This window comes from Vespula vulgaris, chromosome 10 (assembly GCF_905475345.1).
Source record: "Vespula vulgaris chromosome 10, iyVesVulg1.1, whole genome shotgun sequence".
Taxonomy (NCBI): domain Eukaryota; kingdom Metazoa; phylum Arthropoda; class Insecta; order Hymenoptera; family Vespidae; genus Vespula; species Vespula vulgaris.
In genome coordinates this window covers 8,207,031-8,234,271 of record NC_066595.1, presented here as the reverse complement: position 1 = coordinate 8,234,271, position 27,241 = coordinate 8,207,031, and the positions used below count along the sequence as shown (strand labels likewise).

Sequence of the window (27,241 nt, the reverse complement as noted above, 5' to 3'; positions counted from 1 at the left end):
TCGATATCATTAAAATTTATTGCATTGGATAGATTCATATTTACAATAGGGAACACATACATATGCATTTTCATCTACATTCTATCGATTATCTACATATATTACTTCTTTTTTGGTTTTAAATTTCTTTCTTCTTCTTCTTCTTCTTTTTCTTCTTCTTCTTCTTTCTCATCATCATCATACTTGATAAATCTGCGATATTTATCTAATTCGTAAGGTATAAACGCGTACATCCATTCACTTTCGTGATCTTCTTTGCTAATTTCGACGCAATCTTGATGATCAAATTAATAGAAAACAGAGATAAAGGGGGAGGAAAAACCAATTAGACGAAGTATACTTGTTTGATCTTGAATAGAACATTGTTTTGCTGTTATATGTATGTATGTATGTATGTATATATACGTAATATCGGAAGACGTAAATAAAAATGCATAAATAGGAGAATTAGGTACACGATCTCGTCGTAATCATAATAATACTCTCTCGTCTTGATTCTATTGCAAAGCCATTGTAATAGTGTAATCACAGTGGCCGTAACGATCGCGACGTAATTCTACGTAATGATTACAACGATCGATATAATAAAGGACCAACATTTCATTTGCTATCTACGATCGACTTAAAACTACTATCACACCGATTTATACAGTTCTCTAAATGATAAATACCTATGTGCGATCAATGGGTTAAGTTGTTCCATATGCTCATTGAAACTTTGTTTACTTTGTTTAATCCTCTCTTGAGATCCATACGAATTAATTAATCGTTTCAAACGACTCTTTAAAATCGTCTCACCGACGATATCTACGTTTTAATTACAAATTCCATACTTATGATCACTTTCACGTCTCTCTCTCTCTCTCTCTCTCTCTCTCTCTCTCTCTCTCTCTCTCTCTCACTCACTTATTCACTCACATACGCACGTACATCTAACGCATACCATACCATGTATTTACTTTGCACATATAAATATTTACAAATATTTACACGTATGAGTAGTCATCGATAAGAAGCGTACCGATCGAATCGATCATTCATTGATTTGCTCGATATATCAGTACGAACGCACGTAACGCTCGATCTTTGCCTGTTGTATATAGAAAAAGTCCATACACCTTTGATTAATCGTTTACGTACGCAACACTGATCTCTTTCTCAGCAATGTTTCTCTAATCTTGAATAAACTCGAATGATGATATCATCATGTGCAACGTTAGGTGAACAATACGTGAAATGTTATTCACCAAGCAAAGACGATGAGAGGATAATTTTCGAGGGCTAACGCTCGGTCGAAATCCGTCACTAACGATAAACGTTTTGGATTTCTTTTCTCGCGGGAATTACAAAGATGTATTAGCCGAAACAGGTGTAGCCGTTCCCATTGGACTCCTGAACTTGAGTAGGTTCAACAGAGTGTGTATGATACGTTAGGGACATAATTCGTCTTTGATAAGAATTTCGAGAGCAATAGGCATCCTTCGGTAATCAGGATTTCGATGACATTTCATTCCGTAAGTCTTCGATGAATTCGATAAAACGGGAAAACATTTTTTTTTCTTTTTTTTTGTTCCTTTTTTCTTTTTTTTCTTTTTGAATGATCTTAATGAAATATTATTATCAGAACGAAATATATTAGAACAAATATCGTCGAAGAAAGCTTTATGTTTGGTTATTTCAGTCAGAGTCACACGTTGCTGTCGTTGGATTCGTTTTCACTTCGAAGGTTGGGCCAATTGAGCGATGTCTCCGGCGTAACAGGGAGGAGCCAACATCAATGGGCATTGAGTTTTCCTCGGATAAGGAATGTTTTCACTATGTCACAACATCTTAGTGAGATAACTGGTCGAATTTGGAGGTGGAAGAAGGAATGGACTGACGAAGGGACGTCCATCGGGTGGCTGATGCATCGACGCGTATCCTGGTTGTTGATTATGACTTTGACTCGAAGTACCAAGTCCAGCAAGAACGGGTAAACCAGTATCGTGAAGTTTCCTCATGTGTTTCTTCAAATCGAAATTCCTGCAAAAGCCCTTGCCACATATCTTACATGAGAAAGGTTTTTTATCATTATGCGTATGCATATGAAAAGTAAGATTATAGATCTGATGGAATGCCTTGTTGCATACGGTACATTTATATGCCTTCTCGTCGCTATGCGTCAACTTGTGATTCTTGTAATTTCCTTTCTGATGGAATCCTTTGCCGCAGAACTCGCATATAAACGGCTTGTAATTAGCGTGTATACGGGTATGAGTATTCAACGTGGAACTCCTGTTAAACGCTTTACCGCACGTCTGACACTTGTGCGGTTTTTCAGCGGTATGTATGATCTTGTGCCTGCAAAGAGTACTCGCTTGACGAAATCCTTTACCGCATATCTTGCATACGAATGGCCGAGCTCCTGTGTGTACGGGCATGTGCCGGGTAAGATTGTAATGCGCATTGAAAACTTTACCGCACTCGGAACATGTGAAAGTCTTTTGCTTGTTCGTACCGTTTAGCTCGTTTCGCGGTGCCGGACTTTTCTTTCCACGTTGACTTTCTGGCGAGATCGTCATCAGACTTAGTCTCGAGGAAATAGAAGTGTCTTGAACAGAACTGGGTGGTGGCGAGGTTTGTGGAACGCTCGGAGTTGTCGCTGGTGAACCTGGAAAGGCCCTTAACAATGGACTCGGATGATAGTAGAGAAGGGGATAAAGATTTTGATGCCTCAACGTTGGCACGTATTTCTTGAAGGCCGATTCTAGATGGGCCGAATAACGCTGAGTAAGCGCCGGGATATGTGATGCTTGATGAAGTATACCAGGTGGAGTTGTTGTAGGTGTCGCCGTCGTTGTCGATGGCGGCGGTACGACCGCTGCTTGGACCGTTTGAGCTACGTTCGCTTGCTCGGTCAGACGTTTGTCCGGTTCCATGATCTTCGCTATAGAGAAGGTCAAATTCCGAGAGGGTGGTGGCGAGCTCACCTTCTCCGGTGGCAGACTGGTCGGTGTCTCCGTCGCCATTGTGTTGCCCGTCGAGAATGGTTGCATGATATGTCTGGAACGTAAAAACGACCCATTAGATTCTACTTCGAAGAATTTCAAAGTGACGATCATAACAATATTCGAAATTACAATCGGAAGGCACGTTTCGTGAAGCTAATTCAACTAGTGTTTCTCGAGCGAGGACGTACTGAAGTGTGCCAGGCATTGGACCGTTGAGTAAATAGGAGAGAGAGGGGGGGAGAGAAAGAGAGGAGAGAGAAGAGAGAGAGAGAAAAGAGAGAGAGAGAGAGAGACGGGAATAGCGAAATCACGACGATCAATTAGATGACTTCGAGGATCGTCGTTTATTATTCGTGCGATTTACCCTATGCAGCCAGCACGGACCCGTTCGTGAAAGCACATGCGCGCGCGAGCTCTCGTACACGTACAGACGCATTACCAGCATAGCCCACATGTCGGCGAATCCGAGTGAAACATGTGGTACCGCTATTATATCCACTCAATTGGCCCTCGTGTTGACATAAAAAAAGAACGCTCCGCATTGAACGATGGGGGCTGGCAAACGTCGAGCAGCTTCGCGTCACAAAGGAATCCTCGCGTACGTTGTTTCGCACTCTACGTTGCCTTTACGTGGCTCGTGATAGACATTACCTCTAACTGCTTCTTCTCTTTTCCTCTCTACGAATTCCTTTTCGTAATTTACCTTTTCTCGAGATGCTCGTCACGATTCGTTCCTATTATACTCCTCCTTTCTCTTTTTCTTTTTTTTTTTTTTCAAGAAATTACAGTTAAACTATTTATTCGTAGACCCATATATGAAGCTGTATAAATGCACAGTTAAACGAGCCATTAAGTATGAGAATCGTTAGAGAGGATAAAAGGTGGGGGATGAATAGCAAGGCTGAATGAGACGCGAAATGGTCAGCACAGTTGAAGAGCAAGCTTTCCGGGAGCAAGGTTTGCACATCGAAAAGTAGAAATGTTTGCTCCCTCGGATGACGAGTTACTTTTGGACTTGGAATGACGGCTAGAATTGGTTCGGGTTCTTGCCGTTGGTTTCCATGAAATAGTCGCTGCTTCGCATCACTGTTGTGACGACTGTTGAATCTTCAATACGAAATTTATGATATACGAGAGCGAGGGTTGTCAAGCGTGTAAGAGAGCATGTTGAAAAGTATACCGGAGACTTGTTCCTTCAACTATTGACTCTCTCGTTTCTTTTTCATCGAGCTATTGTCGTACCACGATATAAATTTAAATAATGAAGATGATAGTAAGTAAATACGTGATAAATACATACATGGTATATATGAACGATTTAATCGATCAAATGATTTCAGAATTGTAAGATCAAACTGTTAAAACGGAGACAAATCGATTAACATTCTTCAACATCGCTGTTGATTTTCGATGAAAGATTAGAATACGATAAAGTAGCAAAGTCCGAACTAATTTGGAAACGCTGGAAATCTCGCCATCTTCGCTTTGACGCGACTTTCGAGAAAGCAGGAAACTGGTGTCAGGGTGGAATGCGACGGGTATGACCCTCCGTCAAGCCCCGCCCATTTGCCGGGTACCTACCTTCGATTGTCCCTGGAGGCAAAGGCAGCCCTAATAACCGTGGGGGTCGATAAGTGGAAAAGCGAGGCCGTTGTGAGAGAGGAGAGAGATTTGAGGAGGGAAAACGACTACCTCGCACCCCCGAAACGCCCCTATGACCTATAGTCAAAGAGAGAAAAAGAGAGAGAGAGAGCAAGAGAGAAAGAGAGAGAGAGAGAGAGAGAGAGAGGGAACACAGCATTGGCCGCCATGGAACGGCGAACCACCACTGTCCAAAATTTACCACTGACAAAGGCCACGATTATTCCACACTCCATCCCCTTTTTTGCAACGGATAAAAGTTCGACACATGTCTCCTTTTTTTCTTCCCCTTCCTCCATCCTCGAGAAAACTTTTTTCGAGAATATTCTTCTGATTCAATATTTTTCAATAGTTACCAAAAATATTTCTAATTCGAAAATGAACTAGATTTATAAACATACATCTTTCCCGTCTATCATTTATTTCTATTATACTTCTATTATATTTCTACTCTGTCTTTTTTAATGTCTCTTTTAATCGCTCTCTCTCTTTTGTTTAGTTTTTTTTTCTTTCGAAAATGTAGACACTGTTGTACTTACATTATAACATTTTCCTGTCTTTACGTTTGAATATTTATTTGCTGGAATACTATATGTTCCTACTTTGAAAATCTTCTCGTTGTTATTTAAATCAAGAAATATGTGTAAATTATCTTTTCCACCGGTTTCAATAAAATTTCTGTATAAACTTTTAACATGTTCGTCTGGCCGTAAGCTACCCTCTATAGGTATAGTTATTCGGTTTCCGTCTGTGGTCGTTGTCCTCTTCTTTTCGTGAGAGAGAAAGAAATAGTGAAAGAGCGAGAAAGAGAGGAAGAGAGAAGAGCAAAAAGCACAGGGCAATGCCGCACAAGGTTGGCAGTGGTGGGGTAAAACGATAGACGATTGGCTAACGTAGGTATCGGTCGCGCGAACGCGCGAGGAGGAGTGGATAGGAGAGGGGAGTGAGGGGGGAGTGGTAGCTACAAGAGACATGGTGGGGGCTGGCATTGTTACAGTGCTTAACGAACGGCCAACGTAATCAGTATCGCTCCCCGTTCTCGCGGTACGCAGCCACCCAGCAATTCTACCAATTTATTTCAATCTCAGCGAAAGCATGGCCGACGCTCGAGCAGGGACCATTTTGTTTTCTTAATTCGAGCCGATTCGATCGTGCGATCCACGCGACCGACTTTATCCGTTTCCCAAACTAAACATTTTTAAGTATTTCTTTTGTATTTATTTTAGTTTTTTAATTGAACTATTTGTCTATTTATAATTGAACTATTACCATATTTTTAGTAATATGTTCGGAAATAATTACAACGATTTGTAATATTTTATAAAAAATGTAAATATCTATAGGAATTTGGATCTATTACTATTCTTATATTGAATTATTCTCAGTTATGGATAGATATATTCGAAAATAATTTGTATATACCGTAATATTTGATATGAAATTCACCTATAGAAAATGTGATCCTCGTAATTCTGCTTGATTTAATCGTTCTTAAAACGAATTAAAAATTCATTTGGGATATATCGCAAATAGGATGATAGAAAACGATATTAGGTAGGCATCTCCATTAAAAAAAAAAATAAATAAATGAAACCAAATACGAAATGTCTATTTTAGCGTATATTTTATGATTGGCATTAAATGTACAAAGTTTACCGAGATTTGGTTACAAATCACCGTGTTAAGAATCAAATCAATTTCAATAGATTATTAAGGAAAATTGGAGCGGATAGCTTGGAACTTAAAGAAAATCGAAGGAGCTCGAAGGAACTTGAAATGGCTTTGCAAATTTACTCGTCGCGTTGCCGACTCGCTAATTACCTTTCCCCGTTCCTTATCCTCGCCCAATACTCCATTCTCTTAGTCCATTTATTTCCGATCGGAATCGAGAATAATTGAAAGCACGGAAAGAGAGAGAATGAGAGAAAGATAGATAGATAAATAGATAGATAGATAGATAGATAGATAGATAGATAGATAGATAGATAGATAGATAGATAGAGAGAGAGAGAGAGAGAGAGAGAGAGAGAGAGAGAGAGAGAGAGAAAGTTTAGACCGTAAATGAAACCTTATTGAAATCTTTACCACCAACGAGTTAACACAAATTCGTTTGCACAATAATCGATTGTATGATCCTAACGATGCTAAAGAAACGAATTTCGATGTTTCGAACGTTTAAAGAGAAACTGTAATTTGTCTTTAGAAAAATTTAATTAAAAATCAAAAAGTCCATGTACGCTATGTGGGAAATATAACTACATTTATAAATTACTGACGACGAACTATTCGACACAGATATGACAAACAGAAGTACCTATTACTTTTTCGAAATTTTGAAAGGAGAAAGCGAAGAGGGATAGTTGGTTAGAGGATTTGCGTGTACAGGGTGCATCAATCACGGTTTCCTCTTACGTGTGTACCTCGGCATGCGTTCGGACGCCTATCGCTCTTCTCCCTTAAGTGGCGATAAGGAAAATAAGCCACATCAGAGAATAGTACCTTCGTAGGTTGTTTAACTTTTTCGTGCCGTCTACGATCGGCCTTTCCGAAACTCTAAAATTCGACGTTTGTAAGTAGGTATTCGTATTATTTCAAATTATACATGAAACTTCAAAAATTTCTTTCCAGCCAACATCTTTGGGAATCCAAACATTGACACTCGTAAAATATCTATGTAAAATATTTTCCTTTTTCTTTTTCTGAGCTATCATGTAAGATTCGAGTTTTTCATTTTGCTTTTCTTATCTTTCACAGTCGATTTCTAAAGATATAAGTACACGTCGATCACAGCCAATCCAAAAGAGACGTTCAGGATGGCCGACATTGTCCTCGTTTCTTGATCGGCCCTATTAGCCTTGCCCTCGCCATTGTTCCATCTCCGACAATCGGTCTTTCGTGATATGTCGTGTGAATGCTTGACATATAATTAGCATTTGGGGTAAGGAAAGCCTCGACTGAGGATGACGGGAGACACAATACACAGCCCCATTTGCTTTTCCTAGGTCCCGTAACTCGACCATGTCACATTTACCCTCGTTCTGTTTCCTTCGATCAACGAATACTTGGACGATGATGCGTTAAGCCAATTCTAGATTATCATTTAGTCGGAATTAATGATCGAAGAAAAATCCTTTTAAACTTCACTTGAAATCTCATTACGACGACGACAATCGATAACATTAACTCATTAAAATTGTTATATTATTAATTTTTAACCTTTAAATCATCGATAAAACTTTATTCTAAAATAGACGATGTAAATCAAAGAGTGAAGTCAATAAAGTATAATAAATTAAGCTGTCCTAACTATCACAATATTATTTGTAATCATTGTAAAAATAAATTTTCATTATTTTCATCTAATATTAAAATAATGAAAAAGGACTTTGAACTTGATTAATAGCATCAATATAGTTTTGATAAAATAATTGCTTGTAAATAATATCGAGTAAACACGAAATATTTAAGTTGAGATCCAAGAAAGAGCAAAATTGAAGAGTCTGAGAAATCGTCGTAACAGCAGCTCGACTAACAACGAGCATGGGTTTGCAAAATGGCAACGAGTCCTGCTGAGCTCGATATATCTCGAATTCACGTATTACTGAGCAGAGTTAGCGGGAGGTTCACAGCTGCGCAGTCCGCGGGGGGTTCCTCCATGCCTCTCTTGCTAGTTTTAACCCCGGTACCGTGCCACCTTGAGCTCTCTCGTTATCACCGCTTCTTTCCTTTCCTTTCTCCTCTTTAACACGAGCCACCCTTGAGTTTTACTAGCACGTCGTTCTCGATAAAAAAAGCATGTCCTACGAGCTAAATCCTGTTTAGTATCATTCGACGAAAAAAATTCGAGTTTATCGTGATACTACAAACGTTTTCTTTTACAGGTCATTTCGCACTGGACGATAATTTAATTCGTTTTTATTTACAAATACTTTGTTTTATTGTCTTCTTTTAAGAGTAATATTTAATTGTTTGTAAATTGATGTCTTTATTTATAATACCTTTTTCTATTTTTATCTTTTATACAAGTTTTTAATAAAATTTCCGTATTCAATATTAAACGTCGAATAACCAACAAATTTATTAACTTTCTATACCTAACCCAATTTTTTGTCATATCCTATACCTAATATGAAAATTTTATTAGTATAATCCCACTATATATCAAGTATAAATCATATTGAAAGATTATAAAAAGAAAAAAAAGAAATAACAATTAAATTTGTTACAACAAAATAAAATAAAACTGAAATAATATACATATATCTGAAAATAGGTAAATGTATAAATCTATATCGACTAAAGAAAATATATTTTCTTGAAAAATTCGAGACCGTTCTCATTCGAGAACAGAATCCGTATTCATTACTTAAGAACAACGAGGGTTGACGACGGCCGACAATTTTTTTTAATTCTTCAGTGACATACCCCAAACCTTGTCGAAAGGTAGGCAGGACGCGTGTGCCTTTTACCATACGTGTGTCCAGAAACAGCGGGCGTCTCTGCGTGCCGTCTGCAAGCGTTCATTTCGCATTTTTGGCATATATAGTTCGCGTATAGACACAAAGAGCTACGGGTAACTCGAGATCGTTTGCCCTTCGCCAAACATAATAACGATCGCCAACGACGCGAGATCGTTTTATATATATATATATGGCTTGGTAAAATAATGAGTGGGATAAGTCAGAAAAACAATCATAGCCGCTATTGTCACTTCATGGACCATTCATTTTTTATTCTGCTGCGTTTGAGCTTTTGGAGCGAGGAAAAAAAGCTTATGGGAATCGTTTCTACGTACGTAGGTACGAAATTGAATTAGAAACTAAGAAGAGTGCAGTTAAATTTTTGTAATATTGATATTTATATTAATCAATTAAACGAACTACTTTTTCTATAAAAATCGATACTTGTTTTACATCTAACGATCTGACGAGTTCTTCTATCTTTGATTTTCTTACTCGAATGATCTTCTATTTCTTAATATATAAATTGAATAGATAGAATGAGAATAAACATTTTAAACGTTTTTCGTACAAAAATCAAACGTTTCTCTAATGTCTAACGATCTAACGAGTTTTTTCCTTGGTCCTCTTGATATATGGACCGAGTCTAAGAGCAAGAATATACATTTAAAAAGTATTTCCTTCCTTGACTTTCATGTTTGAGCGATCTTCTTAATGGATGAACCGAATCATTAAAACAATGATGTATATTTCAAAGATTTTTTAGTATAAAAATCAATATTTATTGTAGACCCAACGTTACTTTTTCTCAATCTTCTTTCTTGAACGATCGTTTCTTTCTTGATATATGAAACGGATCGAAAAAAAAAAAAACAAGAATAGTTAGGCTTAGATTCGTAACGTCCGGTTTTAATCGGCAAGCAGGCCGTTGGCACGAATCTATTTTCTTGATCGTCCCCACCCATCGTGATAGACAATGAGCATAACAAACGGGGTAGGTTTCTCCCTTTCTTGGGGTGTAGAAAAAAGAAGACGTGGAGAACACCCTCGCCTTGAATTTGGCCGGTGTGGCGGGCGTGCGCGTCAACACGCTTCCGCCTAGGTTCCATTCACTCCTTGATCTCGATTCGAGCAGCGAAAGAAAGAAGAATAGCTTGAAAACTCGATACCGGCTTGCTGCACGGACAATGAGCTTGGCCTCGCCTTGAGAAGGGTGGCGCGAGCAAGCGGAAGTCTCGCGTGCCATTTGCTTCTCCTTGTACGTTTACGTACGGCATACTTATCCGTGTCCTCAGAAATCATCGCGAGATGAATGGGGGAACCGACTCGAGTGGCGCGTGCCCTGGCATGCCCAGACGATCGGATTCAAGGATATCGAATCGCTGTAAACGATCGGATCGAAAAAAAAAGCTGAAGAAGAAAGGAGACCAGCTGACGAAGACCGAATTTTTTTTTAATTTTCCTTTAAATTTCATTCGTCCGACATAAATTCGTTATTCCAAATGATATAGTTTATTCATTAGAATCGCTTATTGCAAAATTGAATCCAATGGATTCCAATATCCATGGATATATGATTCTTATAGATCAGGATTCTTCAAACATTGTTCATTCGTTCATTTTTTTCCATTCATGGGATATATACTCGAAAAATGGTTACGCAACCGCGAGTAAGTAGATACGGATGTATATAAAGTAGATAAATAAATCAACTTCTTGGATTTATTATATTTTATTTTGAATTAATTTTTAATTTAGTCACGCGTTCCGCCACTTTTTACTGTTGTCAAATTTTTCACGATTCCCCATATGGATCGCGATAAATTAAGTAGCTTTGATATATATAAATCATACATTTTCCATATTGCAATATAAATATACGTGTTATGAATACGTATGAATGATACGTGTTATGATACGTTTATGAATTCGAGCTGAAACTCTTTACATACATGTGGTAAATCTGACACATTTCTATTATATATAGAATTTATAAAAGATATGTACGTCAAGTTAAACAAATTCTATTGGTAGCAAGATACGTAACACATACACTCTGGCAAAATACTAGTAAAAATAAATATATAAATATATGTGCTATATCTGGGACTCGAGAGATTAAGCTAGATGGAAATTAACTGGACAGGATCAGTTGGCTGTGTGTTTGTGTGTATGTGTACATTCTCAGTATTTTATATACCAATAAAGTTATTGCATTGCGACATGAAGTAGCAATTTTAATACAGTCGAATAGACGCATATCATTGTATATACGCCTTTCGAACGATGCAACTTTATCTTTGAGATATATTTCCGTGTCATAAAAAACAACGAAGATACTTATTTATGAAGTAATCAAATTAGATTCGGTATCTATATACCTTGTTTCAGGAACACAAGTCACAATTTTTGCATCGTGATTTATAAATCAATTTTATATTGGTATTCACTACACGTTGTTTGAGGGCAAGTGATAAAATTCGTCTCGTGTCTTGAAACGATTACAAAGAAACGACGACTGAGATGTATTAGTCGAAAATGATATACGAGATAGTCGCATGTAAATCACGTCACAGCTATTGGTTTCTTATCAGATATCAGTTATGTGCTCGATTTAGGGTACGTGCAGTCTATTACATCCGTGATCCATTGATAAGCACGTCAAATCCGCCAACAACATATTCCTCGGCAAACGAGCTACGCCATTCCAAGAAAGATAGAAAGAGAAAGAGAGAGAGAGCAAGAGAACAAGCAACCCCTTGCGAGGGTAAAACGCTTTGAATCGATCACGAACACCTTTCGATGATTGAAGTAACTTCGACGGAAGTAACGTAGATTCATTACCTTCGACCTTTCCTAAGAAAATCAAAATTGAAAGAGAAATATACTTTTATTCCGAAGAATAATTCGATCTCTGATATAAACGTTAGGAAAAGAAGTTTTAAGGAAAGTAAAAGCGTACTTCTTAAATTAAAGGAGACATTGATCACCGCGAGGGCGACACTCAAAAGTTGGTCGGTACGTCTTGCCCGTCACTTAATCTTTCTGTCCCTTTTCTAAAATAAGTGGGTATCCGCTCCAGCAGCATTCCGTTGGGGCAACGCGTTGGAAAGAACTGGTCCGACGACTGCCATCTGCCACCCCCAATCCCTCGAGGCTTTCTGCGGATCTTGGTATAGAGAGATAGAGAGAAAGAGAGAAGTAAAGAAGTAGAGAATGAGAGAGAGAGAAATAGAGAATAAGGGGGAAAGAAAGAGAGAGATAGACAGCTAGAGAGAGAGAGAGAGAGAGAGAGAAACAGAGACAGAGAACTCTCGCGAGTGGTTGGGACGTCTGAATGCCCTTAACCATCTCCTGGTTACCCCCGTGAAACTTTCTCGTTCTCCGTATTCTCTCTTCCTTTCTTACTACCTCTCTCTTTCTATCTGGAACCGTCTTTATTCCAACGCAGACCGTCATACGGCGCTTTTCATCGAAGATTAAATAGGATATTACGCATTAAATGTCGCAACTTGCCCCCGTGGTTCCAACCCCCTTTTCGTCTTTAGCAACGTTCACCTTTAGCGTGCTGGGATGACGACCCCAGTCGTGAGCGAATGATGATTTCTCGAAGAGATTTATAGAGGCGTAAAATCCAACTTGATTCTTTCTTGCTTTCTTTTCTAACTTATAGGTACTTTCGTTCTCCTTCGTTATTCCATAGAAAATTATTTCTTCCCGAATAATTTGTATTCTTGTACGATTTTAATTTTTTCTTCTTTCATTTTTCCTCTCTTCCTTTTTTCTTCTTTACATTATCAATAGTCGTTGTTTATAATCTCATTTGGAATATCTCAAGGACAGAGATAATTTGATAAATTTGTTATAAAATTATTTTATAAGTTCATAATGAACTTATATCTTAAAGTTTAGATGACTCTTAAAAATATTGGAAAAATATCTCATATATGAGATATGAGAAAAAGGTAAAAGAGAAAAGTATTTATTTATCAGATGCGTTAATCATTCCTTCTTTCCCATACTTCACTGAAGTCCTTCGAAATTTTGGAATCATCTAGATAGTCGAGAGCAAGAGAGCAAAAGGGACAGCTGGCAAAGCGTTCACGTTGAATTCCATTTGAATAATTCCATCGGCAGAACGCGTGCCAAAGCGTTCGGTGAATCTTCTCTTGGAGCGAAGCAGCCGATTGGTCCATCTTCGTGAGCAGACACGTGGCCGGAAGTCGGTGTACCTTCCAAGCGTTTCCGCTCGCCGATGAATAATACCGTCTACTCCTCCCACCGTGAAGCTCGCCTTTAGCGATCGGCCTTTTGTTCGTTCTTGCTCTTTCTCTCTTCTTTTAACCGTCTACGAATAAAACTTGTATGCATATGTGTGTGTGTATGTGTGTGTGTGACATAGGAACGGTCACGTTTTTGAAAGGTCAAAAAACGAGGTAGATTAAAAAAAACAGAAAAGAAAAGAAATACTCGATCAACAGAATTCGATGAGTTTGCGAATTTGAGCGTCTTCCTATAAGTAAGAGTACGACTTTCGTAGTAGGTACGATGTTTCCTTTGTGGTTCAAATTGAATTCGCTGAACTCTAGAATGGGAGTCTGAAGAGAAATCGGTGACTATCAAAAGATAGAGATAGAGAGAGAGAGAGAGAGAGAGAGAGAGAGAGATTGATCGTGTAATCAAAGTGACCACTCGACAATTTATGTGATAAACGTGACGAGGGATCGAAGAAGGAGAGAGAATAGTGGTCGTTGAGGTGATGCTGGTAGAGGTGAAAAGTTTATTTAAGACCAAATCATCCTTCCTCGATTAAGGTAAGAGAGTGCGTGTGGCGTGAGAATTCGACGACGACGACGAGGACGACGAGAACGACGTCAACGACGTCGATAGAGAAGTAACGGAGGGTTGGGCGTCGTAGAAGGCCGGGCGATGGTACGTGTTATTGCTTGTATTGTGGTAGAACCCCTCGATCCAACGGTGTAAGGGTGGCTTTTACTTGACAAACTCTCCCCGGAGAATTCGACCTTCTCGCGGCCCTTAAACGGAACGAAGGAGTCGCTTTCTCGCACAGCAATAGAAAGAGGAAGGAAGAGGAAGGGTGGGGACTGCCTCGCGTGAAAACTACTTGTTGGCCAATACGCTTGCCAAAATCGTCGTATTATATCCGAAAACACTCAATAACCGTTTTACTTTTATTTCCAGTTAACGAAGGAAAAGATATCGTGATATCGATAGATATTCAACGTCTTTAACAAGTACGATAAATTCAATCGTTCGATCCTAATTAAAAATTTTTCATCATAATTCATTATAATATACTTAATATTATAATATTCCTATAACGTTATAATATTAAGCTTACGTAGAAGACTAACTCTAAGAAAATCTTGATAACTTTTCCCTTTTGTTCATACCCCTTTTCTTGCCTTTTTTTAATTTTTCGCATATATACCTATATCTGTTAAGAATGCGACAGAAGGGTGGACGGCATCATAAATATTTTTTCCAGCACTCGTTTTCCGCTTCGCGCCTTTGCGCGTAGGTACCTCGTAAAAACCGAAATTTCCCTCCTGGCTGATTCCATGCTCGCACAGGAATTACCCCTCGAGTCGTTCCGTCTTGTCGCCTAATTGCGGACGTTCACGCATGTTGCGTTACGAGCACGCATACGCGCACGTACGCACGCACACAGACATATGTATATACGATGAGGACGGCCACCGGAGTTTGTAGCTATATCGCCTTATATCAATCTTCCTAAGTGAGCAATGCATATGCTTGCGCTTCACGCTGGAAAGTTTCTCTGCCTTGCGAGTTTTTAAGAACAAAGGTAAAGAGGGTGGCGGGGGTGTAGCTCTATGGTGTATTGCCACTGGGCAGTATTCTTTTTTATGCATATATATGCATATATATGCACACGGCGCGAGCACCGGCCGGATATAACCACCTGCCTGTCTCGTGAATGCGAGCTCGCGCGCGCACATTCACGATCACGTTCACCTTTAAGAACGGCCTTTTAAAATCCAACGGGGGAGTACCTGGCAAATTTATTGCCCGAAGGTGCCACAACGGGCGTTTATGATGCCGGTGCGAGTTAACGATACTAATTAGACGCTAACAAAACAGGAACGGACTTTATTTATAATCTCTTCTTATCTTTTATTTTCCTTTTCTTTTTTTCCTTTTTTTATTTATTTATTTATTTTTCTTTCTAATAAAATTATTCCATCCGTTTTGTTTATGGACGTAGAAAAAAGGAAAAAGAAAAAGAATAGAAAAAAAAGAAGAAGGAAAAAAATAAAAACTGTTAAGACGTATCGAGACGATCACTCTCGATCTTAAAGACTATATTATTAACGATCTCGTCTAGTCGCTTGATTTTCTTCCACGAGGATATCGAGCACTAGTTAATGCCTGTCATTTTCCGCTCTTCGTTGTTAAAGGAGATACGCGGCAAAGCAAATAAGGTGGGAGAACGCAAGGAGCATTATCCGAGTTTTGAATAAGCACTCGGTTCTTGAGCAACCAATCTTATCTGATGGCGAGAGCTGATTGATATCGTCGTAGAGCTTCGAAGGGTGGTTCGAGCCTCTCGTCCGCCATATAAACCACCCCCATTGGCTTTATGAAACGCACGGGTAAGATAGACCCAGAGAAAAAGAGAGAGAGAAAGAGAGAGAGGGTGGAACCGAACGTTTAATGCCTTCGAGGTAGATACACATTTAATCATAATCTAATATTTAAAAGGTAATTTCACGGGCTGTTTACTCCGCGTAATCCAGCTCCTCCCCCACCCTCGGTACACGTACGCTTTTCTTCCCCTTCCGTGCGTTCGTATTCGTTCGAGCACTGCGAACTATGGGAATCGCATTTTCATGAATAGAATCACTTCCTGCCGCAATGTGTCCGCCATCGCCATCGTCTCTATTCGCTTATCCAGCCGTGCGAACTTTCTACCACCTAACTAATTCTCTTTACCTCGAAAACGTTTAAACGTTTAAACGTTCGTTCGTTCGTTCGTTCGTTCGTTCATTCGTTCGATCGGTCAAAGAAATTTGTTTGGGGTTTTGTTTTTTATGGGATTGAAGGGAGTATTCTGGGAGTTGTTAAAATTGAAGGGTTCTCATCATTTCGGTACCGGGAAGAACCAGCTAGCTAATTGTCAGTATCTAATAGAGAGGGAGAGAGAAAGAAAGAGAGACAGTGTTCAAACGTCCACGTGGCGTGCTAATGAAAAAGCTAATATATTCGTTTAGCCCTCGTAAACAAGAGCGAGCGTCGTTATTATCGCGGCGAGAGGTCATTGCGATTAATCGCTCTCGCCGTTGATTCATTCCGCTTAATTTATACGTAAATTATACCCAGTCGCCCTTTCGGTGCTGCTCACAGTGAATAAGCATGAACTTCCGGTCTACCGTGCACCTCTGCTTACGTTTCTCTCTGTGTTACATTTATAACTCCTGGCGAGCTTCGGTTAGAAGCATACTTTTCCCTATCTCGCGACTCGCACGACAGGACCCAGGAGAGATCTTCGTTGATCGATAACGAAATAAAAGGGAGAGAGAAAAGTCAGACAGGAGATCGATCGTTCTTTCATCGAACGGGATCTACAGTTGATAATTCGAAGAAAAAAAGAGAGACGACAAATCGAGAGCTCATTGGTATCAAGCTAAACAGCGATAAGATATAAGTATACGAGATTCGTATAATTAGTTTCTTGCAAATATCGCGATAATAATATAATATATATCTAAGCAACTATGTATGTAAGCATTTATAAAGCGAAATTTGCGTGTCAACGAACGAACACCTCTATATGTATGTACTTATGTATGCGTATTTGTATATGTATAACATAACTCACGTATGTAGATCGATAACATTCGTATAATTAATGATTGTGTGTCTAGTCTCGGCTTCATAACGTTAAACATAAACGCTACAACGAGATTAAAACAAAAACAAATTCCGTTCTTCTTACGTTAAGGCACAACGCGAAGAGGATGACGAACACGCAAGATACGTCACGGAAAGAAGGAATGTCCAGTTCTCTTCCGATCGTAGTCTATCTGACGAGAGATTAAAATGGCAAATCGACGACACGTTCCTTCTTTTTTCTTTTCTCATTTATACATCTACTTATCTATGTATATATCTATGGATGTATATAGAAAAGAGTTCCTTATATGTAGGCACACGGTGAAGTGGTAGGTTAATTAAAATAATCGAGATAACACGAATAAGCATCGAGTAATTAGCGGTCTCGTGGCGAGCGAGATAACACGATCTTCGAATCGGCCCCGAGGACTTTCCGACCGTGAAAAGAATTTCACGCTGTAATTATCGTACCTGTGTCTTGAATTTTACACGTTATTCGTTTCTTCTTTTTTCTTTTTTCTTTTTTCTTTTTCTTTTCTTTAGTTTTCTTGTTTTCTTTACTTTTCTTTACTTTCTTTCTGCTTTACTTTTCTTTGTTTTATCCGAAATAATACTAAATAGTACCGTATATAATAATCATCTTTGTTGAGGGAGATAATTATATATTTATTTGTATCATTAAATTCTCGTCTTATTAAAGATGATACTTAATGTACATGCCGGAAAAATAATCATTTTTATTAGAATAATTATTTTCCCGTAAAAGGTCATTGAAAATTTTATGTTGAACTTTACGGATTATACCAAACATCATTGTAGATAAAACGGTTTTAATGTATGTTAAGTTGGCTTTCCTCCGCGCTTATTAGTCACGGCATGCTTGAGCCACATGCAACGTCGAAATGGCCATCGTGTAATACGTCATAATTTCCATAGCGTGACTGAACACTCCTACAACGCCCCGAATCCGATTTCTTGTTGGCACCTATACGTAGAAATATATATATATGCGTTTGTGTGCACGTGCGTATGTACATATGCGTGTATACATGTACGTGTATAAATGCGCGCGCGCGTACGCGTGTGTGTATGTGTCTGTATATTTTTCGTTTCTTTAACGGAAATAGTTTGTATAAACGCAAGCACTCGACAGGAAAAGATCGAGGATCATAAACGGAGAAATAAATTATCGGAGTACCCAGTAGGAACGCTTGACCAGGAACGATGCGCGTTCACCTGCCCGAAACCCGCATATTTTTCCAATAAAAGTGGATTCATGAATTAGGTGTACCTTATTTAATTCAAGACCGTTCGATATATTTCATTCAATTAACGATTCCTGTTTTTATTTGGAGCTATATTATTCGTACGATACGATTCAATTAGTTATTAAGTTCTCTTCGTCATGAAACTTATCTTCTTTCTATATTTCTCACTATTTCAAAATTAATTGAAATAAGATAAGTGAGATGAATGAATAATTCTAGAGAATATTATATTGTGACTACGTGTCTGCAAATAAAACGATTTAATAATTTACACTATATCTATGGAATAGTATGTTAATAATTCATACTCTAAGTGAATGATAAACTCGTACATTGATCAATTAATCCATAGACACACTTCAATTCGTTTAATCATTTTATTCGTAAAAACAAATAAGAGTTTCAAAAATTACTTTGATTCTTTTCCTTTATCGACATAATATCTTCATGTAAATTGTAACAAAATAGAAAAAGTCCTTCGAATAATAATAATAATAATAATAATAATAATCGAATTATAAAGACGATCGAGAACGTTGATAAATAATTGATAACAATGTGACGTTTGTGAAGCGATCGAAATGACTTGTTCATAGAATGATCCTCGTGGAATCGAGTCTTTATTGACCGGTCAAATCGAGGATAATTAATTTTATATGCGATGGGCGTGTTACGTGGCGTATCGCCGAGGGCCCGATAAAACCGCGTTGACCCTCTGCTACGAGAGCATGCGAACCATTTTGTAATAATACGCAAACGTACGGCGCGAAATCGGATTAAGTCCACTTCAACGATGTTTTCGGTACTGCCTCCCTCAAAATATGCCTACTATGAGATACGAGGTTATTCAGGTAATAATTCATACAATTTTGAAGGACCTTAGATTGATTTATTGATCGTTCAAAAATCCGAGATACTTGAGCTTTAAAAGGAAATATTTAGATATAAAAATCAAAAATATGTCGAATACTAAGAAAAAGAAAAATCATTATATAATATAATAACACATAATTATTAAATACAATTTCGATGAAATTTACATAAATATATCGATTGAACGAAGAGAGATAAAGTATTGAAAATAAAATAACCGTCATTAATTAAATATCCGTCATAAAATATCCGACATTAAAAATAATAAAAGTAAAAAAAAAATATCATTAAAGAATGTAATAAACTTATGTATAGTTAATAATATAATTATAATTAATACAATTTTGAAGAACTTTAAAATGGATGTGTCGATCGATCCAAGAAAGAGTCCGATACTTTATCTAAGATAAACTATTGAGAATAAAATACGTGTGGATACTATAAAGAAAAGAAAACAGAAAAATCATCATACTATTGTAGATCTCGTAAATCGATAAACGTATCTTATTCGAAAACGATGAGTAGATATCTATATACTCGAAAGGCATCGTTGATGTGCCAGCTTAAAAGAATTATTCGATGCTAATCGTCAGCGAGTAGGAAAGCTAATTTTTTAAAGAGCACAGCGAAAAAGGGGGTGCGAACAGGCGAAGCAACCCACTCACACCCTCTTTTTCTTTTTCCCTCTCCCTCTCTCTCTCTCTCTTTTTCTCTCTTTCTCAGTCTTTCTTTCTCAACTCGATCGTACACGCAAACGAAGAGAGGAGCTTCACAAGCGACTCGTATTTCTCGCCCTCCAACAAGATACCAACCACCTTCGACCCCATCCTCGCTTCGACGAGCTTCTACACGCTCGCATACACGCGCTTTCTCGTTTGAACCGGCAGCCACCCCCGCCATCGTTCAGTCGGGCCGGTGCAAACGTCGTAACGCCGCAAGTGCTATCTGGCTAACCATCGCTGATCCTAGCCGACGACGGTTTATGGGGGAAGTTCAGGGAAGAAAGAACAGACAGAAAGGGTAGACTAAAAGTCACAAGGATAAAACTGTACGCAAAACTAAACGATATCTACTTTGTATACCTACGTATATCTTTATACATATTTGAGATTGCTAGGACATTATATCACTTTGATTTTATATTTTGAAAATCTTTCAAAATTTATCACGTAGATATTTTATCACTTAGAGTTTTTGCATAATTATTCTCATATTTATAATTTTGTAAATATTAGACAATATGTGTGTGTGTGTGTAAATATATATATATATATATATATATATATATATATATATATATATATTCATATATATAATTTCCGGTGAGATGTCCTTGCAGGTGAGACAACTCGATCTTATATTTCGTAGATATAATCTGATTTTTAATAGCACAACTGTTATTTACTAACAAAACTCATAAACAATACTCTTTATTTATTTTCAATTAAAAAAATAAGTACTCTCTCATAGGTAATATAGAAAGTAAATACTCTCAAAAAATTTCAGTTTGTTCTTTGAATAATGTACTAAAAATTTACCAAAAACGATAACGTTTCTGAATGTGGTGCATTAATTATGTTTATAATTGCGAAGAAATATTGTTATAATGTTATTAAAAAAACAAGTTAGTCACTCATTATCACTTCCAGTTTTCTCGAGAATAGTTAAACGATCGTAAAATTATACGTTTTTACGTTCTTACGATGTAAATTTGACTGCTTACGAAGATGTTGGGTTTTTATTTTTTATGTTAATCATTCTTTATGACAAAAATCTATTATGCATTTTCTTAAATTAAAAATAATCGAAACAACGTGTGCCTCATGTAACTGAAAAAAATATAAAAAATAAAATAGAGTCAGTTTCAACCAAAACCAAAATCTGTTTCAACTAATTGTTCTTAAGCAATTAATAAAAAGAGTCAAAAAAAGACGCTAGTAAAACGCAACCTAGATAATGCTAAATAAAATTAATCCCATCTCCAAGTACGCGCCGAACGTAATTCAACGAATTGGAAAACATACGAAACGTTTCAAACGACAAAAACAATAAAACGTGCTAAAAATTTATGCAAACCCAAACGTAAACATCTTCTATACATAAGGTACATCTTCAAATTTTCTAAATTAAAAGAGTCTAAAGAAAGTATTCAGGAAAAAGAAAACACTCTGTCGCGTCGGGCATATGAAGCAGTACAACTGTACGTCGAAATGACGACTGGATTCAATGTTTGAAATGTCATATAGGATGTAAGATAAGATATTATACAAATAGATTATTAAGAGATTTCACAAAGGATGTTCAATGTCTTTATCTTTTGATCTCAGTAATTTTATGCGAGCAAAAGAAATAATTTTCCTTTCTGTTATATTCAAAATATTGTTCGAAAATATGTCCACAATTTTGTTTTACACTGAACCATGAGATATTTCACCCGGGTAGTTCGAATGTCCTTTTATAGGAATCATTTTTTTCTTTTTTAAACAAATCTATAATTATTTTTTAGTTTCATTTTAATTGTAATATACATATATGTAATTACAATTTTTTCATGTATCCATCTTTACAAATATAATTTCCATCTTTGTATATCAATTAAATTGACAATTTACTGAAGCTTTAAAAAAAAGTGGGCCATCACTCCCCGAATTATCCTATATACACACACACACGCGCGTACAGACAATAATACATATATATATATACACACATATATATATTATATATAGTGTGTGTGTATATATAATATATAATATATATATATACATACACATATAGGTATGTATATATAAATGTATGTATATGTATACCGACCACAAAACTATCCTGGAAATTATACTTCTTCAAACGTCCTTTTTCCATTTTATTTTACGGTCCAATCGACCACGATAAAAAAGTGAGGAAGAGAGAGATAGAAAGAGAAGAAATGGGCCGCGGGTCATGAACGAACATATCGACGATCACGATGCAACGTTCGATTCGAGGATAGTGCATGGTATCCTCAAATATTAGCGGAGGATCGCGGGCTTCCCTTTGAACGAAAATCCCCGAAACTTCAATAGCGAATAATCGGAGACAGCTGGCTCGATGCGAAATCAAGTAGCGTAATAATACCTGGGTCTCCGACATTCAAACAGATAGAGGAAGAGAAGAAAGAGAGAGGAGAGAGAAAGAGAGAGAGAGATAGAGAAAGACAGAGGGAGAGAGAGAGAGAGAGAGAGAGAGAGAGAGAGAGAGAGAAAGAAAATGATGAGGAAGAAGAAAATGAGGGTGGTACTGTTCGCTTCGAAAAATCTTTTCTTTTCATAAAGACATCGCAACGTATATATCGTACATACATACAATGTGAAAGATCTAAAATATACATTTGGATCTTAATATTCATTTGGAATAACTTTTATGAGAAAAATTCATATGAACAAAATTTAAGAGAAGAAAAAATTTCTAAAGAGAATTTTTGGAATATCTAGCAACATATAAAACAATAATTTTTCACATTTGATATAAAACGTAGAATTTCAAAGTCATTCGAAATTTATGTGTTAAGTATGTCAACTTTATATAAATATTAATATTGTATTATAAAAACTATGATTCTTGGAAAAGAAAGAAAGAAAGAAAAAGAGAAAGAGAGAGAGAGAACGTTATTATCTCATACTTCAATAACACATTTTTATTCCAGTTTTTAACAAGAGACGAATCCAATGCGTGGCGTAAAATGTCGTATTTTTTTCCATTTCCTCTTTTTCTTTGTTTTTTGTCTTTTTTTCCTTTTACATATAAACCTCGTAAGATCGGAATAAAATTGAGATGATTTATATCATCGCCATTTGACAATTCTGCGATCATTAGTAGTAACGAGTTTACTATAAAGGGAAGCTATAGATATTATTTATATCAAAAAAGCAATTCGTTCGATATAACGTACCAATAAAATTTAGGTTTAAGTTTGACTTTTAAAAATAAGAAATAACTTTTTCCTACAACCGGCTGCGTAAGCCAATAAACCGATATCTCGTTTTTCGTAATGCACGGCCATATCTCTGAACGAAGAGTCGAGAGCCGTCGGCAATTAACGTCCCAGTTCTTTCTCGACTGTTCCCTCTTTCGCTTCTTCTCTTAACGTTGACGCCTTACAAATAAAAGATACAACCTGAGCGATAACGCATGGTAATCGCGTGACTCCTTCAGAAAATTAACGCGCGCTCGTCAGCCGGCGCGTAGATTCGTCAGGTGCCCTCGTAACGTTCCCTGACAAATTTGACGCCTCCTCGTTACCCGTCGCGAACGTCCGCTGCGATATCTTTTTCCTGTCATTCTCGAATATTTATACTCTCGCCCCCCTCTCTGTCTTTTTCTCTCTGTCTCTCTCTCTCTCTCTTTCTTCCTCTCTCTTTCTTGATTACAAATCGATCTACTCGTCGAACTTAATCTCAAAACTCGAACGAACTACGAAAGATTCCTCTCCATATTTTCGATTATCCATAGGTACCTACAGATATAAAAAATATTGTTTGTTCAGAATTGTCCGGAAAATGTTCTTGATATATCTCCGAGTCGTTAATGAGATCAAAAATATTAAAAAGTAAATGACAGAATTTGAAAAAAGGAAACATTCATAAAGACTCGATTAAATGTCTTGTTTCGATATAATGCATTTATAATGCATTAAACTGAACGTTTTTAATTTGACGTACATATGTACATGTAGATACCGACATGGTTTCCATGCATACACATTTACATAATTATTTATACTTAATACGTACATATGTACATACGTAGTTGTATATACAAGCGAAGATGCGATACGAACGTTCCGGACAACTCATTTATTATTATAGATTACTTATTCTATTTATCTATTATAATCAAGTATATATCTAAGTGTCTACGTAATGTTAATTACTTGATTTTCTTTCCCCTCTTTTAAAATCACTCAGAATGAACATAGTTTTAAGAAGATGTAACAACATTTTTCTTCGAGTGTTATATCTATCCATCGTAGTGAGACAACGAATAAAGAACAGTATCGTTCGGTTCGTTCGAGGGAGCATCGTCGGTGAACGAGGCCTTATTGGGATATTAATCGTCGTACCAGGCGAACGCCCTGTCCCCGAGTGTTTGCACGAGCTTTCAAGAGGCTGCAACACCCAAGTCGTCTTGCAACTAAGGCCTCCTACCAACCCCTTCCCCTCCTCCTCTTCTTCCTCCCTCCTTCTCTTCCTCCTCCTTTGAAACGCAACGAAACACTACAAGAGAACCCCTTCTTCGAGCCGTTCCCTCTCCGCGCCCCTTTTTTTCTTTTTTTTTCGAGCAGGCAACACTCGAAAGGCCTACTACCCTGAGCTTAGTATACTGCTTGACAATGACAACTACAACGACTATGACGAATATACCGAATACTACTTGGATACTTCCCGACGTACTCGACGAAGACCATTCTTCGAATATGCATATATATATATATATATATATATATATATATATATATATATATATTATACACGCAGTTGTTGTTCTATGTACATATATATATGTATATGTCCACATAAAAAATGTATCGGTGTGAAGGTAGCTTAAAACTTGCTAGGCGTATACTCGATAAATCCTTCAAAATAATGGTTCGTCGATGGGCATCGTGTTTATAAAACATCGCCAAGCCGAACTAATTGTTCGCTAATTTCCAGTGCCACTACAGAACCGCCGTTCCATTAATGATCCTCCAAGCACCGTTCCAAGTATACCTACATACATATGTTGAGCATTTCTCCTAGAGAGAGAAAGAGAGAGAGAGAAAAAAAGAAAGAGAGCAACAAGGATGGAAGTTTCTTTCTTTTTTAAACGTTTCCTTTTCATCCTTTTTTTTGTTTTTCTTATATTTATATTATATTAATATACGGTTTCTTTAAGAAAAAAAAGAAAAACGTAGGTATATATAACGTTCTGTTCATTATTTATATTAACCAATAGAATGTATTTGTTTGATATATATATTTCTATTATTTATAATGAATTTAATGCACCGTTAGTAATGGTTATAACTACACTTTTAGTTAAAGGGAGAAAGATGTATTAACGAATAGTTCCTTGGCAATTCTTTTAAAAGTCTATTCATTTTATTGGCGAGGAATTAAGAACTCTTTGGGCCATTCGACTTTACCAAACGCGTCGGGTGATTTAATCCCTTTTCTCGATTTACGGATAAAAGGAAAGGCTCCGTTATCCCTGTTATATCCAATTAAGAAATCTGGCTAATTTTGCTAAGCTGATGATCTCATAATTCTCACTTAATTCTTCTTACGGTACCTTTGTGTCTGAAGATTCGTAATGGTTAACCTTCTTACTTAGCTATTGGCTTATGGCCGTCGATTCTTCAGAGAAAAATCACCATTCTCTTTTGACGTGTACGTACAATGAGAAAAATTACAAAAGTATACTATAAAGAAATTATTCTTAATATTGTACAAATTTGATTACTATTTCAATTTAAAAGACCAGCTTGATAAGTATATATTAATATACCTAGTGATGTCATAAAGAAACGATCGAACGATTTTTTCCAAATTTATTTAAAATCTTTTTTATCATTTTATCCATCGTGCATCTTAATTAGGTATCTTGTAATCATCTGTATAATAACCATGAAAATATGTATGATATTTTTATATAGATACCAATTTCGCTAATTTCGCTAATTTCACTAATTAGTAGAACCCGTAACATAAGTAGAACGTAGGTAAGTAGAACGTAAATAGAAACAAAAAGTCATAAAAGTTTGTTCAATTTACGTACGTAAATCTCATAAACAGATACGCATCCTCGTAGATTAATTTGGTTTAGTCATTTTCTAATAAAAAAATAAATATCTAATATCTTCCTTAACAAGTTTTATTGAGACCCATTTTAATGAAACTTTTATTTGAATGAAAAAAAAAAAGAAGAAAAAGAAAAGAAATAAAAAAGACAAACGAAGAAACCAAACAAAAGTAAAAATAAGATACCAATCGTAGGTACTTACAAGATCAAAGAAGAACCGGCGAAAATCCGACGAATTTCGAGCGCACAACGCCGTGATCACAACACCATTCCTCTCTCCCCTAACGTCGGACACTTTCATCAATCCAAAAATCGCCTTAGAACGGATTTCTCGATTCTGGCGAAGAGTTGTAGTTGACGATCCCACAAAGGTAAAAAGGAAGTATCTTCTCGTTGAAGAGAGACGCGAACCTTTTGGAAATGGAAGGTAGGCCTATTTCGAAGAGTTAATAAAATAATTGCACGTACTTCACGACATCCTCGAAATGGGATCAGCACGAGCGTTTGAACGTTCGATCCCGCACGATATTTTTGAAACCTTTTCGATCTTTCATCGCCGATTATTCACTTTCTATTAAATAATGCAAAGGTCTCTTGTATCTCTATCTCTCTCTCTCTCTCTCTCTCTCTCTCTCTCTCTCTCTCTCTCTCTCTCTCTCTCTCTCTCTCTCTCTCTCTCTCTCTCTCTCTCTTTCTCTTACTCTCTCTTTCTTTCTCTCTCTTTCTCCCCAGTTTTCTTTTTCTCACAATTTCACTAAAGATTTTGTTACGAACTCGTCCTCTTCTTGATGATAAATAAAAGAAAAATACTACTACTACTAATAATAATAATAATAATAATAACAACAACAATAATAATAATAAAATAATAATAATAACAACAATAATAATAATAATCGACGATTGTCAAGCTTCCACAAACAGTTCCATGTGAAAATTCAATCTTCTTTTCACCGATTATAGGTACTCGAAGAAATAATTTCGATACTCTTTCTCCCCTTCAATAATCTAAAAGCCGAACGCGGTTGATATCCGTGATACAGATAAAGATTGTCGGTGATCGCCGGTTAGAAGGACGACGAGTAAGTAAGTACGTGTATGTGCGGTCGCCGCTGCCGAGAACTCTCGGACGAGCTTTTCCCCAGGCTAGCTGTGCCACCGCCGCTGTTTGTCGCTGCTGTTGGTGGTGGTGGTGCTGCCAAAAGGGAGGCCGAAGATCGCAAGGAACACAAAATGGGGCGGTGCAACGGGCGGAGCAACGAGCAACGCCAGGACAGCACGCCTACCCGTGGTTGCTCGACATCCGTCTGCC

General features: G+C 37.1%; 1 protein-coding gene across 3 annotated transcripts; it reads right to left on the bottom strand.

The window, feature by feature from the left end:
* LOC127066620 (fez family zinc finger protein erm-like) lies at positions 1-27,063 on the bottom strand. 3 transcript variants are annotated; one of them, XM_051000507.1, is made up of 2 exons: positions 26,132-27,063; positions 1-3,042 (listed from the first exon to the last, which is right to left on the bottom strand). In XM_051000507.1, exon 2 carries the CDS (start codon positions 3,033-3,035, stop codon positions 1,821-1,823), a length of 1,215 nt encoding a protein of 404 aa, XP_050856464.1. In that variant the 5' UTR covers positions 3,036-3,042; positions 26,132-27,063; the 3' UTR covers positions 1-1,820. The 3 variants fall into 3 exon arrangements, with proteins under 3 accessions (XP_050856464.1, XP_050856465.1, XP_050856466.1); XM_051000508.1 differs by lacking the exon at positions 26,132-27,063 and adding an exon at positions 4,572-8,757; XM_051000509.1 differs by lacking the exon at positions 26,132-27,063 and adding an exon at positions 3,120-4,466.
* Between the last annotated feature and the right edge of the window lie 178 nt (positions 27,064-27,241).

Bases quoted from the DNA above. Each gene is read 5' to 3' on its own strand.
- LOC127066620 (XM_051000507.1), bottom strand. From the start codon at position 3,035: ATGCAACCATTCTCGACGGGCAACACAATGGCGACGGAGACACCGACC.